This window comes from Columba livia, chromosome 4 (assembly GCF_036013475.1).
Source record: "Columba livia isolate bColLiv1 breed racing homer chromosome 4, bColLiv1.pat.W.v2, whole genome shotgun sequence".
In the NCBI taxonomy this organism is placed as follows: Eukaryota; Metazoa; Chordata; class Aves; order Columbiformes; family Columbidae; genus Columba; species Columba livia.
Genome location: NC_088605.1, coordinates 18289902 through 18307291, shown reverse-complemented (window position 1 = coordinate 18307291; position 17390 = coordinate 18289902). Strand labels below are relative to the sequence as shown.

The window sequence follows — 17390 nt, the reverse complement described above, 5'->3', positions numbered from 1 at the left end:
GGCAACTTTGAAATTAATAAAATTCAATTTCCCATATTTAGGCTTTATAAACAGTATTTCTGAGTATTTTTTCTTCTTCCAAGAAGTAGGGGAAGATTTTAGATATTCTACAAACATATAGCAATTGGATCTAAAATTTACTTCGTACATAATACACTGTCATATTTAAGGAGTCTTTTAAATATTAATTGTATTCCATACATAAATCTGTTTACAGTGGTTGGAGTAGGCAGGAGTTACTTGGAATTGTTTGTGGAAAAATGTAAAGACTTCAAAATGGGACTGTTCTTGCAGACTGCACTAATTTTAGCAGATCTACACTTTCCAGTTCAGAACTCATTTAGGATCTGTGCTTCAAGAGATAAGGTATATCTCCTACAGCACTTCAACACTGGTTTCTCTTGTCTATTTACTAAGGAGAGAAAAACTTGTACTTCTTTTTATGCTTGCACAGCTAATGGAGAGGAGCAGGTCCACAGCCATGAGCTCCTTCACTCCATTCTTTGAGGAACCCTGGGCCTTGCCATGCATCTGCACCCACCACAGCCTTATGCTGCAGCATATACTCCCCTCACTTTGTGGAGGAGCAGATCAGCCTAATACTGTATTTTGGTGGGCACGTTTATTGCTAATTCAGGAGTGCTCTGTATTGGAGTTTGCTCCTAATATGGTTATGCTTTTCTATAATTAATGGTTCGGTAAACCCACAGAATGATAGCAGCTGAGTTTCCACTGAACAATAAAGGTTCTGCTTCAGATCTTTGTGAAGAGGAATTGTCAAACAGTGGAAGACACAGTGCAACACATCTAAAATGGGATAGGTTCTTAACAATGGCACTTCTTTTTTTTTCCCTGTGCAACCTCTTGAAGAATCACAAGAAAGTTTTTGCAAACTTAAATATGTTGTTAAATCACTGCTAGAATGCATTTCAATGTCAAAAATGAAAGCAGGAATTAGGGAAAGACAGCAAGCCAGACCAATGCTTGGATGTTATAAGGTGTCAGCCCCTGGTTTCAGTGCTTCATGAAAGGATGGTGTTTTCTTTTTGATGAAAAAATTCCTGTTCTTAGAAGAGGTTTTAAAATTTGCTTGTAGTGCCAATGCAGGGACCCCATAAGGATATGTCACAGAAATATTTATTTTGAAATAATTGAACAAAATACAAAGTAGAGAGAGAAATTACGCTTGGCTAGATTTAGGAAGGGATCAAAATATAAAGAGATACCCTGTATACATCTGAATTTTATCATCTCCTTGTTCAAGATTGATTTAATTTTCAAATGCTTTAAGGCATAGAATTATTTTGATTGAACCACTTCCAGAAGAATTAATCTCTGCAAGTGACACTGTTGTTTTAATCTGTTGTGTGGTGTATTAAATGAAACATTTCATACATTACTTCATTTTCCTTTCCACGTCGTTTCTTATCCTTAGTTACCTTTACTTTTCAGACCTGAGACGTGGAGATTCACAAAGTCTGTGTGTGGTTCCCCTAACTTATAGAACTATTATAACACAAGAAACAACAGAAAACGTCTGCTGTTTTTGTTTGTTTGTTTTTTATAAGGATGTAATCTTTGAATTCAGTAATCAGTCACATTAATTTGTCTGGATGTCCTTGGGTTAATTTTTTTTTTTTTAAATTCATTTGTAACTCATCTGTTGTGCAGGTAGAATTGGCCCCTAAAACTCATTCACCTCATAAACTCTGGCCCTCTCATTTTTCAGAAGGGCTCCAGGTCTCTCTTCTTGTGTGAAAACAGAAAACAAAACACTGGTTATGGCTGGATCACTTACTCGCTGGGTGGCTTTCTGCAGGTGGTTTGGCACATTCAGTGGTGGAGTAGAAGGAGCTCTGCTCCCAGATGTGGACAACTCAAGAACACAAGGTGGCCTGGACCTACTGCATGGAAGGAGATTGTAGACTGACAGCTTCTTCCAGTTTAATAGTTTCCCTGATACTGTTTATTGACAATACATAAGGCCTCTTTCACTGCTAGAGTAAGATTGTATTGTTTCTGTCATGCCTGTAAAACAATATTGGTCGAAGTTCCCATCCTGGGATCACATTAAGCCTTGAAATATTGTGAATGTGTGCTGATGCTTCATCATTTGAGAAAAATAAAAAAATTAAGAAATGAGAAAAATAAATAGAAATAAACTCAAGGAGAAAATAGAAGCCAGAGATGATAATGAGTTTGTATGATGATGTCAGATGAATATGTCAGAGCCTTAGAAGAAGGAAGATGGTATGGAATAAGTAGAAATGAAAAAGAGGAAACAAAATGTCACTTTTCTTTTAAAAGGAATAGAACTTAACATGAAAATATATTGAATAATTATTTTACTATATGAGGCAAAGGTAATGATGCATTTGGAAGGTGTAAATGTGGTATTTGGTTTTATTTGAGTTTATTGTGCTTTCCTTTTAGATGCCACTTTAGCTCTGGAGGTTATTATGGCAAGGAACTAATATTCAGGTTGAGAGCATATCTGAATACTACAAAACTTATGACATTCTGGTATTAAATACCCAGAAGAGCAAAATCAAATAATATTGTTGCTTATGAGTTGCCTAGATATAACCTAAAATTAACTTAAATACATACATGATTCTTCAAACAAAGTAAACTATGCAGATTCTAGAGTCTGGAAAAATCAGTGACTGATTAGTTATTGTAGCTCAATACAGACAGCCTTTGAAGAAAAAACAAAAAAAAGCTTGCAGTAAGTTAGAGACTACATTTTTCTTTCTCTACTTAGTAGTCCATAAACAATAGATTGTTAATGTTACAATTTGTTATTATGCTGATTATAAATTATAATGGTTTTCTGAACAAAAGTTTCTGAGCTTCGCAAAAGTTAGTAAAGATTGCTTCTAATGAAAGAGTTAAGTAACCTAAATGATGTTAGGTATCAACTACTCATACTATGAGATTGTTTCTAGTGTCAGGTCATATGTGTTTCTTTAGTAATAAGTGTGTCTAAAATTATTTTTTCTGAGACTTGACTTCATTTTGTACTAGTGCCTTGTACACCAGTGGACAGGATTTAGTTAAATTATTAGGATGGACTCAAGAATAACTATTTAGGCTTAACCTTATAATATTTATGTATATGCTGCAAAAATATTCTTCAGAGCCTGTTCTCGACACTGGGTATCCTCTTGGTAACCACATTAATAAACACAGGACAATTAGTTTTATACAGACTATCAAATCAGCTGGGATCATAGGCCTCTTTCTTCCCAGTTGCACAGGCTGGGCAAGATATTCCCAGGAGCTGTGGAAAATGCCTAATCCCATTCATATGTTTCAGAGTTGGGGTCCAGCACCTCTAAGCTGACATCCTTAGACAGAAAAGCACTTTTTTTTTCCCTCAGTCAGTAAACAATACATTCTTCTTGGTTAGAGAATGGGGTTTTGGACAGTGCATGTCTCCTTGACAGCACTATGTTTTGCTAGCTGGAGGCACTGATCGTGCTGATGTGTATTTCTTTAATTTCCATTCTCATTTCTACTGAAGAGTCTAGTTAGATTCTGGTGATGCTTAAGAAGAGGAAGGGACCATGTTTCTCTGAACATTATTCTTTCTAATGCAGAGGGCAGTAGTTTTCTGACATGCAGCATTTAGCACACGTGAAAACAGATGTCTGCCTTTAGCAAACTGTCATTTGTCAAACTTAACAGAAATTGTGCTAAGAGAAGCTGGGGAAGGGCTGTGAAGCTGGCAGAGAATCACAAAGCCTGGGGCTGGAAGCGCTGGAGTGTGGAGTGCTGAGAGCAGCTGCTCCCGAGTGCAAGTTTCCAGGGAGTGTTTCTCTTGGCACTGACACAGCCAAGTCTCCAGCTCCGACACAGATGTTCCTCCAGCAGCTCTGAAGTAACGCTGCTCATCGCATACAATGTCACACCCAGGGGTTCCTGGTCCACCTCAGGCTTCTAAGAGGACTCGCTACTGATGAAATCAAGTGCCTAGAGAAGCATGAGATGCAGGGCTTTAGCTAATATATTGTCTCAGCTAGAGTGGCTGGTGAATTGCCACAGCTCAGGACAGCGCTGCTTGATACCACTGCAACTTACTTCAAAGCAAACTCTTGGTAAAATCCTTTAGTTTCCCTCTGATTGCGAACCGGTGTGACGACTGGAATGACCTGCCTGTTGGAAGAATGTTGACTCTCGAGTGGGAGTCGGAGGGACTGCAAACAGTGGGTATTGTTGTGATTATATTTGCATCTCTGAAGCTGCTTCATTTGCTTGGACTGATTGATTTTTCAGAAGGTAAAGTGCTCACTTGCAGTTTGTGCTGTTTGTAGCTGTGGTGTCTGATCTGCTAAAATACACTTAGAAAGCATCGGGTATAAAAGCTGTGAAATGAAAAGGCTTGAAAAGTGAAGATGACAGATTAAAAATAGTGTTTTGCTTCTGCTGGTTTTACTTTGTTATTGTAAAACAGAAGTAGACACTAGCATAAGATTTGTATTTTACAATGAATTGCCATGTGCCTGGATGTTTATTAGAAAGACTGAAAACAGTGAACATAACACCTGTCAGTTGCCTTTGCAAGCTGTTCACTGCTACTAAAAGTTGATAGATTAAGCGGATCTTAGTGCAGTTCACATTTACAACATGCTTTGCTCTTCTAATTTATGATGCAATTAGAGCTTTGTTCTGTTTCAGTATCTTTGTTTTAAAAATCCATTTCACAGATAAATGTGAACACTTATTACAGAATAAGCTGTAGGATCAAGTCTGCTCGATACCCTTCAGAAAAAGGCATAGATGCCAACATTAAATGTGGGCATTTTAAATACATATAATGAATATGTGTTTTAAAATTCCTGTTCATCTGCTCAGATTCCTGTCTGCTCTCTATGGGTCATATCATTTCATCTACTCTCAAAGAAAAGCTTCACATTAATTTAATATTATTTTTATTTCTTTATAAAGCGAGGGTTTTTTTCACATTCTATAGAAATGGGCTATTTCAGTTTAGTTATTAATGAGATCTTTTGTTGTCAATTTTTAACAAATGTCTTGTGTGGTCTGCTGTAGTAAACAAAAGCTATTCACTCACTGAAGCACTTGCTCAAAAATACTTGCTTTTGTCAGTGTGTTTGTACACGTGAACCCAAACCAATCCTTTTTGCTGTGTAACTGCTTTCTGTTGAAATCACACAGCCAAGGAGAGCACTCCAGTTTTCTGAAACATTAAGTTTTCATCATGGAATAGGATCTTTGATGAATGTAGATTCACATCATCACCTCATAAAATTGTTCAGTGTGCTGATAAAATGTGAAATCTTGAACATGGCACTTTTATAGTTACTGAACTATTGAAATAAATCATCCTCAAAACTGTATCTGGTGAGAATGTATAGTATTTGCTGTGTTACTATACAATGCATTGGCTATGGAACTGTAACATTACTTTCTGAAATGAGTAATTTCTCTCATAACAGTGGTAATTTGGGTGGTTTTTTTTTTATACTCTGGATGTGTAGCATTTTAAATATCTAAAAAATCCTCTTACTAGATATGCGTTAGCTTCAAGTTTATAACACATGGTAACAGGAAAAAAGATTAAAATGCAATATTGTTTTTTCTAGCAGATGTACAGTTACATCCCTTTCTTGATTTCTCGCAGAATGATATTGCCATTAAGTCTGTGGGAAAATTTAAACTATATTAAATCACTGAAAAATATCCCCCTGGAAGGAATTGTACTGATTTTGAGATAAATAATATATTCAAGATAATACATAAATTGAAGTATAACTTTTTGTTTTAATGCACCCATTTGTGCCATGGCATTTCCTCATGTGATAATAAATCAATTTCACTCAAACATACCTAACAACAAAAATTGATCTCTAAGAGTAAGAAGATTAAACATTATCAAGTACAGTGGATATATTTATAACATCCACACTGTAAACAGCTCCAGTGACTCTGGGGATTTCCATTTCCCTAAGGCTGATCTGTGCTATTTAACTCTTCCATGTTTGGGCACTGTCATCACCATTAAACAAGAATTCTACCCCAAATGGTTAAGGAATATTTCATAGTGTGTTTAGAACTAATGGTTTGTTGTTCTACTGCTGAATGCAAGGACAGGTTTCCTGTTGATATATGAGGAGATCCACGTTTGAATGGCCAGTATTGATCTTGAAACCAAAAATAAGCAATGAGCCCTCACCATCTACCCTATGGTGTCAGAGAATGAGCCATATGCAGAAACAAATCTGTTTCCATAGTTAAGCTTTCTGATGTCTTAACATCCTTGCCTTAGTATTCCCACTATACTGATTTATTTTGAAAAGATCACTGAAAGATAGAGCAGCATGCTTGTCTGGATGTTTGCTGATAAAGGACAGAGAAGACAGCTAAATGATAAGTCCTTAGTTGCAAACTTGTCACAACTCCAGTGATTTTAGTGAGGTCGTGATGATGCACTGTGGCAGTTTCTCCCAGAAGAGTAACTTGTCTAAGCCCAAACCAAGAATCGGAGCAGAAATGGGAGCAGAACTAAAGTGATCTACAAAATCACCATGGACTGAGTAATCAGAGTGTTTCCATCCTTCTAGTTCACTTTTCCTCTCTGTCCACAGAAGTGTAGAGGAAGCTTCATCTTCACTACTCCTTCATCTGTTTGTACTGTGAAACTGCAACAGCTTGTTTATTTTTATAGTCATTTATAATGGCATATAAAATACGCTATGTCATGGCACCCTCCATTGCAGGCACTCTCAGTATTATCTTTAAAAAGAGTTAAAACGATACTATACTCGCACAAAAATTTCTTCTTTAATACAGAGACTGGAAGTGTTCTACCCAGTATAGCTTCTTCTCCATACAGGCGTCTCTCCTGAAAAAATGGACTTTCAATTGAGCAAGCAAAATTGTTGGTCCCTCACCCTCCTTTACATAGCCAACAAATTATGGTGAAGAAGAGCTTGACCCACCCTCACTCCTCCATGACAAAGTAGGAGAATCCAGGCAATCTGCTTAGTTTTATTGCAGTGTTCAACATTTTGCAGGACAGGGAACTTGATTTGATCCTGTGTCCCAGGCTAGGGACTGTTATTCAGCTTCGTCCATTCTCCACTTTCCAATAAGCAGGAAAGAGAGACCAGAATGAGGAGAAAGCTCGCTTCACTGGAGCCAGTGGGCTATTTCAGTTATAAAGGCAGAACTGAATCAATACCACTTTTACTAGAAAAGAGTGAAACTCTCGTTTTCTTTTTCTTCCATTACTTTGAAAGTGGTTTGACACTGATCAATATCTTGCCTTCAGGTTCCTTGTCTGCAACTTTTGCTGCTGGACAGCTTCCTTCCAAAGCTTTTGTTTTGTTACTCAGCTGGAAAGGGAGGAGAGGAGGGCAATCAGAACTGAAGCAGTAAAGTACCAGAAGCAGGCTTAGAGGGCATTTGTCCACCAGAAACTTGGAGGGGAGAGATGGCAAAATGAAGGATTCACTTTGCATTCATGTGTCCAGAATATTTGTCAAGTGGTAGCTACATGGAGAGATTATGTAAATATTTGTTAGCAAATTTGTAAACATCAGGACAACACATAAATCTAAGTCTTTGTAAGGACAAACTTTGTGCCTCTTCCTCCATCATGCATTGGTTATGTTTTGAAGAGTAACATTTCATACAGGAATGTTTTTCTTTTCCTTGTGAATATAATAAACCAATGTTGCAATGCATTTTAGACCCTGCTATTCCTCCCGTTCTCCTTCCACTAATCTCTAACAGTTTCTGGAGCTTGTTATTATCTTTCAAGCACTTATTCAGATAAAAAATTCATGTCTGATGTATGAATGTCCCACAAATTCAAAACGTTTTTGCTAGTAGGACCCACTGGTCTTTACATGTCTTTCAGCTTCATAAGCTATCCAGATTAGGTAGGAATTTGATCCTTAGTTTCTTTTGGTGTGATGCAAGACAAAGAGCAGTTCACAATTATTGATAAACATATTTGGCTGCAAAGTCAGCTTTGAGAATCATTTGTTTCTTTGGCTAGAATTTGGAAACTGGGGCTTACGATATATCTGTTCTGTGCAGGTACAGAAGGACCTTTTTTTTTTTTTTCTTTCTTATCTAATCTGGATGGACAGAAGATGCTTTCAGTCCAGAAGTCATGTTAGTACATTTGTTCAATCTGTTCTGTCACAGTAACATGCTAAAATGTGGCCTCTTTTATACTTCCTACACTTAAAAGTACAGAGGGGATAAGGTTAGGTCTGTCTGCAACCATCTGTGTTAACATGTTGTTAGTTACCCTTACAGCTTAGCAAAACCAGTAAGGTTTAAAATAGTCTTGAGTGTAGTATGATTGTTACTCTTAGAAAATTAATGATATGGGGAAAGACATTGCTGAGAAATTCTGTTGCTTCATATTTTTCTAAGAAAAATAACTCCCAAAAGCAAGAGAATATTCTCCTTGTCTACATGTGGCTGAGAAGAATTACCCTAATTTGAATGTCCCATCTACACAGTTGTAGCTGTGCTATAATTCTGGCTTCCAACAGACCCTCCTGTGGTGCAACAATACCTCCTGTGGTGCTCCCTCTCCTGTATCACCTCTCTCAGCCAAATGGGATGCCATGTAGCATAACTCCATAATAAACAGAAAGGCAAGGAATATACCACACAGCAGTATATGTCCCCTTGCCTTTTCTCAGCAGCTGCTTATAACACCTGATTAGGGTCTGCTATCAGTGAGCTGTTTGGTTTTCACATGGTGAAATGTGAGGTAAGTACTTTATTCTGAGTAAGTATCTGTCACCTGCCACAAAAAATTTTATTCGTGGATACTGATGCTGCAGTGCCAATTAATGGCATCAAGGTACATAATAGTGGTAGGTTTCTTGTGATCATCAGTGAATCTGTCACACCAGAAATAAGAACTAACAATTCCTTCAGCATCAAAAATATTAGCACCTGTGCACATGGATTACTTGCTGAATATGGCTAGATGAAAGGTGTTAAGGTTCAAACATGACCTTTGCAGAAGTATAATTCCTCCCCTCAGAGGTGAACAAATTGGATTACCTTTTTTCTTTAGGTGTTTCTCCAGTCCTCTTTCTACATCTTGACAGCCTGTGTTCAAGGCTATTGTAGGAAGATGAGTCTATAGAACTATCTATTTATTTCACAGGAGAGAGTAATTACTTCAGACCAAATGCAAATCTGCGTTAAGGTGCTGCTTTAAATCCAATCTTGATCCAAATTGATATTAAAATGGAGGTCCAAATTTCAATATGCTCACTCATAAGGACATGTTGTCTTGCACTTGTGTGTTTCTGCATGTTTATGTTGGGTACAAGACAGGCTGAAACTTGAAACCATCTGTTACATCTAGCTCAGGGTTGTTGACGATATTCTATTTACTCTTCACTTGCCCTGTAAAAGTAGTCTCTTCCAGGCTTGGGAGCACAATTTTGGGATGCATCATCTTGACTAACCTTCTTATGTACTACAACTATAATCTTAAAATAGGTATGCTGAAACTGAAAATTTTGTTTTGTTTTGCTTTTACTTTAGTGGCTTTCCTACCTGAGCCATATGATAAGATACAGAAATGACAAACAAGGGTAATGTGCTTGATAAAGAAGAGCAAAAATCATACTTTCATGTCAGAATCAGCGAAATCTTGCATCAGGCTAAACACTTGCTTTTACCAAACTAGGAATTGAGTGGGATAATTTACTTAAGAGTTTAAGGAAGGCCTTATTGTTTTATGGAGATCTTCTCATCAACTGCTTCCAATTGACTTCTCCAGTGTATCTTAGCATCCAGATCATCTGAATCACTGGGAAATAGACCATTTTAGATTTTGCCAGTATGAATTCAAAGTTTAGGTACTGGCTGTGTGAAAAGTGGAGAATTAATATTTAATAGATTTTAAAATACTGGTAGAAACCAGGAAGACCTCTGTAAGGAATACTTCTGTGCTGTCTTTTTCCATGAGAGTTCACAGAAGGATCAGGCATTATGAATTTTTTGGACTGCTTAGATAAAACATTACTTTTTATTATGCACTTGCCCACTTGCATTAAAACTTTACCCTCTGTCTCAGGGTCACACGGTGAATTTGCATGCTAATTTGGGGAGGGTTCCTTTGACCACATTGCTCTGTGAGAACTCTTCCCCTCAATCATTGCATCACCTGCTTGGACTTTTATCTTCCTAGTCTTTTTTTTTTTTTAGAAAATGTTCTTAGTGCCAGTCATTTAGCCTGAGGGACTGAGTATTTGCAAGCAGGTAGGGCAGCTTCTCCTTGTATTCATTTTGCAAAGTTATATTTACTTTTGAGCATCACTTGCAAGTTTCTTCAGTAGATACTGAGTATCCATCTTAAGCAGATCATTAATCCAAAGCTGTCTGGGGTTTTAACCACTTTTGTCTCCTTATTAGATCAGATGGCCCTTTCTCAGGACCATTTTACTGTCATTGTTCAAGTACATTATTAATACCTGCATTGAGTAAGAACATATTTGAGAAGCAACTGGAATAAAATATATTTGAATCAGCCCTCAGAGAAGAAAAACAGAGTACTAGGTTTTATCAGGAGGTACCATGTGTATGAGCTATGACCAACTCTGCATCTGACTAATACAGAATACTAAAATAAAGGTATTTATGAACAAAAGAAATTAGAAGATGAAGGAAAGATCACACAGAAAACAGTCAGTATTCAATCATAACAGCCATTGCTGGCCAAAATTACATATCTTTTGAAAGGGAAGGAGATGATTTCTCACAGAATATAGAGACAAATACCCGAAATAGGTAATGTATATTTGATATTTGTAATAAAGTCTGCATCTAATGAGTGTGAATCCCAGAGCATGGATAACAGGAGCTTCTTACAGGATGCCCTGTTTAGGCACTTTTCCTCTGCACTTTGCCACAGCTTCAGGCTCAAGCTGCTTTTAAAATGCAGCTCCACATAAAATAATTTATTTTAAGATGATGAAGATTCAGTATGACAAAATACACTCCTGAAAAATATCTACATTTGGTCAGCTGAGTATAGGTGAGGAGAGAAAAGCATTGCCTAATCATTAATGTACTTCAGGGCTGAGAATCTAGAAGGTTTTGCTGTTAAAATTTGATATTTGCAAAGATAGAAATAATCATTGCCTAAAGTGACATTATAGAACAAGATTAAATATGCACAATGATAGAATGACTGAATGAAAAAAAAAAATCCATAATAGTGTACTGATTTAGAAATAATGTAATCATCTTTGGTCTCTTGACTTCCTAATTTTTTGTTCCATATTTGATGCAGTTTTGACCAGAATTCTTTGACCTTTCAGATAATAATGAGACATGGGAGACATTCAGTGACTTTTTTAGGGATTTATGTATCTGATTCCATGCAGACCTATATGAAACATAAAGATTTTCAAAGCAGTTGAATCTGTTCCATGAAATTAGAAAATAATAACAATTCAAAGACATTATGCTATCATTCCATTGTGTAGTATGCATTTTAGCTCATAATAAAAATTATTCTGTAATTACCTTTGGAAAAAATTGCCAAGGCAGCCATAAAGCTGGTTTTGCATTCTCATCTGTACACTTAATGCTGTATAACTACTTCATGTTACTACAGCAGTATAAAGAAGCACAAATCAGACTGTTCTGTTTATAGAAATGTAATATGTCCTTCCAAAGTCTGTAGTCTAAGAACTATTAGATATAGACTAACAGTAGGTTGAGTGCATGTGTGTATGCGTGTTTGTACATTTGTTGAAGAGAGGTAAATAACCTAATCTGTGCCAAATTTTGACACTAAGTAATTTAGTGGGTATTGTATCCCAAAGGGACAAGTGTGTAATGGAAGGTCTGACATAGGTGCAATTAGATCAGTTTTAATGTGGGTTTGTTTGTTTGTTTGGTTGGTTTGTTGTTTTGTTGTTGTTTGGGGTTTTTTTTAAAACACTGTCATTACTGATCAATTCACTATTTATCTGTAAAATATGTTACTGCTGAATAATCTATATTTCCATATTAAAATGGCAAACTATTCTGTAGATTGAGTATTTTATACTCACTTGTAAATAGATGAATGGATTCCATATATGCATTTGCCCGATTTTTTTATATGTGAACAAACCTATACATCTACCTATATTTTGGGTACATTTTCACCCTTCCACTAATCACTTAAGAAAGAACGAGTTATGTCATATCAATCAAATCATTGTTCAGGCAATAGGGCTTTTGAAATGTAGAGGGAGGGATATTGACTGAAGTTCACTGAAATTGAGTAAAACCAACAGTTCAGTGACAGTTTCATTATGCTCCCAAAGGTGGTTTGTTCCTTGCACATAGGACTGCTGGGTTTGGATTGAGGGAGTGAAATTAGAGGAGAGAAGAGGTGGTTGAGAAGTAAAGGAGGGAGAAAAGCAGTCTAGTTTGCTTAGCGATCTATCACTAAACAAATAAGTAGTGAGATAATGAGGGCCTCAAAAATTAGGAAAGTAAATAGGCTCATGAGTGAATAGGCTCATTCAGTGAATTAGATTTTTACGTGGCATGTGTCAATCATATTACATTTGAACATGTACTTGTGTGTAGGGAGCATTATATGCATTCTATGCTCAAAAAGACTGTCCCTGTGATATAATGGGAAATGCCCTACTAAGTGTGATTCTTCAGATATCCACAGTGACAGGAAGCACTGGTTTCAGCCTAGCTATATCTGAAAAATACAGCCATAAGGTTTAACCTATGTACTAGCAGTTTGATCTATATCCTTCTTTTACTGTAAAATCTTTAGATTTCTCAATAAAAGATGGAGTTCTAGATTCTACACATCATCATTAAACCTGAGCTAAGGTAAACTGGGTAGGTCAGTATTTGTCTTGCAAAGTTATATTTATGGAGTAATAATCTGAATTCTTCCCTCTGAGATTGCAACAAAAGAATATTGCACTTAATGCCAAATCTCACTCCTATTGAAAGATGTCACTTTCAACAATTGGTAAAGCAGTGGTATTGTTTACATTGAAATACTTACTGCTAGTTATATTTTACAAGAATATGTGTGATTATTATTCTTAGACTGTTGGGTAATCTGCATTCAGCCTCTTCCTATATTTCTTCTGCAGATTGTTTATAAAGGTGCTTCGTTATTTCTCTGTCAGATGGGTACCTATTATCAGCAACTTCAATTACATAATTAAAAGAATCACAAGTAAGAAAGCTGGGCTGGCATTCAGGAACCTTCATTATTACGATTCCTTCTGTTTGTGACCTTAGGAAATCTTCTAGAAAATGGTGAAAATTGTACTAGTCAACTCACCAGCTGTGGGAGTAAATAGATTAAAAGTTGCATCAGATGCTAACGTAGTGAGGCTATGTGAGTACTGAGAGACACAAATTGATAAACCCCTTTTAATTTCACTGTCAAAACTAGGAGCCCAATGTTGAAACTTGAGAATGTGAGCGATAGTTATTAATACCTTCAACCTGTTGAGACTTTTTAAACAATAAAGGCACTCTGAATCCAACCAGAAATCTGTTGATATCAGTCAATACCCAAGACTTTTTTCTATGAATTGTACAGACTTACTTTTTGAGAAAACAAGAGTGTCATCTCAGATTCTAATAAAAGGCTATTGTAAAAAAAAAATACAGTAAGATTTTTACTGTAGCATAGTATCTCATGATGTAATCCTATACTCATTCTTCAGTTATAAATGCTCCATATTACCTATTTTTTCAAGATAAACCCTGCTGTTTCTTCTTTGTTTATTATGAGCAATATAATTTAACTGAACTTGTACATATACATGTATAAAGAGGAATACACTCCTTTATGAGCACATATATATATGCACATAGCATGCACATATATGTATGCAATTAAATATATATGGAAAATCATTTTAGATTTACATTTATAGTGGACTAAATGCAAGTAGATGAATTTCATAGTATTTCACAGCGGTATTTCACAGACTTCCACTTAAAAAAATATATATTTGCTGATCTGCATATCGTTTTAAATATTTCAAAATACTGGCCCTTTTTCTCAACCTCTTACTCCTGTGAACAGTGTTTTAATATGAGATATTTGTAGTATGAATGTGCTTTCAATTTCAGCACAAGATGCTATTTTGTTATTAAAATATGGAGATTTTCTATGGGGTTCTTCTTTCCAAAGCATAAGAAATAGAATGCATTTTAATATAAGCTTTTAAAGTAAATTATAAGTAATAAATTGAAGTATTTTTTAATAGTTTAACATTACAGATAGGCTCTTCCTTGTTATATTTCAATAATTATGCTCTGCAAATAAATGTTTCTCTGTTATATTTCAATAATAAGTAATGTGATTTACACTGCTCAAAAAAATATCCCATTCTTTCTCCCTCTGGGAAATTTTTCATCCTTATTATGGAAATCACTAAATGGACCCCAATCAATTAACTCACAATAATCGTTTTGGGATTGGATTCAGCCCCTAATCCTCAGGTATATCAGAAAACTGTAACTTTTCTACTTGCTTTTCTCAGATGAACAAGTCTAATGATTTGTTCTACATACAGAAGTTCTACTTTATAACAGAGATAAGATGTGTCCATCACTTTATTCTCTTAGCAGAATACTGTGCACAAAATAGTCCATTTGGACTGTAGCAATTAACGCAAAAGTATAGACTGTTTTTATAAAAAAAACCTCAAAATAATGCAAATAAATGGATGCTTCACTGCGTACCCATGTATTACCATAAATTGGTACTTCTAGATTTTTCCTAATAGAGATTAAATTGCTGAAAATAGTGTTGTGAATAGCTTTTACTCAGATATTTTATCTGTGCTGGGTTAAAGATGTATCTGGTCGACAAACGCTTGAATAGAAGCATCTGAAAAGTCATAATTCATTAAAATCCTTAGTTAGAAAATCTTTACTTTTATGAAACTAAACTGTGAACTTCTGTGTTATTTATATAACAAGAGACAGTAGTCACATCCATGCTATTGGTTATTCTTTAAAATAAGAGAATTTCTGCCCAAAGGCTTTATAGTTCAAGGGCTGTTTGTATGGCTTCAGCAGCAGTCAGAGAGAAGGCTGGTGACTCAGGGAGCAACAATCTCATTTCTTTCCCTCTGCTGCTGAGAAGGAACAAGTAGCAGCAGGTCAATATTTATGGCAGCTTGCCTTTTCTTCACTCTGCATGGCATCCTACTCAGAGACATCTGATGGGAGGGAGAGAGAGGAGATTCAATGTGATGCTTACATGGATAGAAAGCAGGACATAGCAGATCAGAGGTGGTAAATGACCTAACATTTGCATGCAACAACATGCAAAGGCAAGTGATTTTGTATGTGCCACATAGGTCACAGCCCAGCCAGACAGAGGCATTGCAATGCAAGCACATTTTGAATGCAGTTTTTAAGGAAGGCTTAGAACTATCATGGCTTGTTTCATGAGGAGAGTTAAACACCTAAGGAACTGCCAGGAAGTGATCACAGTAGGGTTTGTTAAGGACCTGATGATGTTAGCAGGCTTTGAAGAGTAGATAAGATTGAAGAACAATTACAACAGACTTCACAGGCTCAGGGCAAGCAAGCTATAGCTTTTGTTCATTTTTGGTATTCAACTAAATGTATGTATATGTATCTGTGCATGTGTGTATGTGGCCATGCAGACAAAAACTGGAAAGAATTTGGGTGGCAGAGGGGGCAGAACACCACCAAAAAAAATTAAGCTGTTTAGGATTTTCTGTTGTTGCCATTTTCCCAGGGAAGTATAGTTATTTAATGTATTGGATGATAAGTGAACATTTGAAAAACAATTGCTTTCAAATAAAGGAGCCTATAGTTGGCAATGTGGGATATAAGTAGGGGTTGAGGCAGAATTCAGAAGAAGCTTTTCTGAAAATCCGGCCACCTCAATTCAAATTCCTAGATCAATACCTTTGTGACCCAGTTTAGACAACTACATTTGAAAATGCAGTTTAAGCACTGGTGGTTCTTTGCATGTTATTTATCCTCGACAGAAAATATTTTTTTGATTTTTTGATTTAGGATTTTTGTGTGATAAATCTCTTCAGGGAGCATGCCCTGGTACTTAATTTATCCAGGTTTTGGTGGTTTGGTGTGAGTGTAGCAGGCTCAGATGTCCAAGAAACTGCCTGGAAACTACTTTAAACTACTTCACACTGAGAAAACAGCTTTTATAGACTTATTTTTTGAATAATTCCCCTCATTTTTATTTCAATAAAAACTAGTCTTACCCTGTAGGCAGTAAGAAGCATTATTTAACAGCAAGTGATTCACAGTGTATTATTACTATACTACACAGCTGCACATTTCTGAGAAAAAATGAACTTAATAGTAGTTTTATTACTTTAATCCTGTTCTAATTGAATTCATACATTACAGCATTGCTTCTGCTTTAGAGTGTATTTGAGAATGGTTAAAAGAGTCTAATTTTAAAAATTAATGGAAAAAAATTGTCTCTACCTGGGTATTTTTAAAGATAAATTATATCAGTCGCATTTTATTTTCTTTGCCGTTGTGATCTTGTTGCAAAATACTTCTCTGAGTTGAAACCTCAGCTTCTAAAAAATTATATAGAAGATTTTTGCTACAAGTCTTTCTGGCTCATTATGAAAAGAAGGAAGAAAGAATAAGGTACAATAATAAGTTAGAATGGAAGTTTTGTTTATTTATATTTAGCAGTTATGGAGCAAAACAGAAAAAGCAAATTTTTCACAGAACTAAAACTCAGTAATTCATGGAGGTGGTAGGAATGTGAATTGACAGAATATGGTAAAGTTTCACCTGACAATGTTTTCTGATTATTTTATTCAATATCTATTTTAATATATGATAAATATTTCACATTTAAATAATGTTTTTAATTCCCGAAAATTGCAAGAACAGCAGAAGACAAAAAGGAGGAAATTAACAGAATTCATTTCAAATGTCTAGATTCCTATCCCAAACATATTCCTTCAATATAAATTTATCCTCTAGTCCTCCTAAGTGGTTAGTGCTTTTCAAGATCAGACTATGGAAGATTTAAAAGCAGACAGAAGTACCGAACTCTCTTTAAGCTGGGTTCCAGAAAAACTCAACGGTGGTCGGTTACTAATGGAGAACACTTATGTGAGAATTCACATCTTCTGACATTTTTCACTGTATCTGTCTGCCGAAATTTAATAATGGGGTGGAAAGCTCTTTAAAAGTAATTAAACTAATCTTGTGCAGAAGTTAAGCCACAAAGAACTGTTTAAGTCCTTGGCGTAAGTCATAAGTTGGATGTCTGCAGTGCCTGAATTTCTGATTTTTCATACAGGTGTATATGTGTATGATTCCTCTTGCACATTTTTTTTTTTCAATTAATAAACTTC

The 17390-nt window shown here is 35.8% G+C and overlaps 1 protein-coding gene across 8 annotated transcripts in view; it reads left to right on the top strand.

The window, feature by feature from the left end:
- Positions 1 to 17390, top strand: part of KCNIP4 (potassium voltage-gated channel interacting protein 4) — a 418880-nt gene that overhangs the window by 317630 nt on the left and 83860 nt on the right. Inside the window, exon 1 of one of the 8 annotated variants that reach the window (XM_065060643.1) lies at positions 3735 to 4281. The exons of 6 other annotated variants lie outside the window; for them this stretch is intronic. In XM_065060643.1, coding sequence (XP_064916715.1) covers positions 4170 to 4281 — 112 coding nt within the window. In that variant the 5' untranslated portion in view covers positions 3735 to 4169. Of the gene's footprint in view, positions 1 to 3734; positions 4282 to 17390 lie in introns of those variants that run through there. One more of the 8 variants, XM_065060646.1, reaches the window with a different exon arrangement.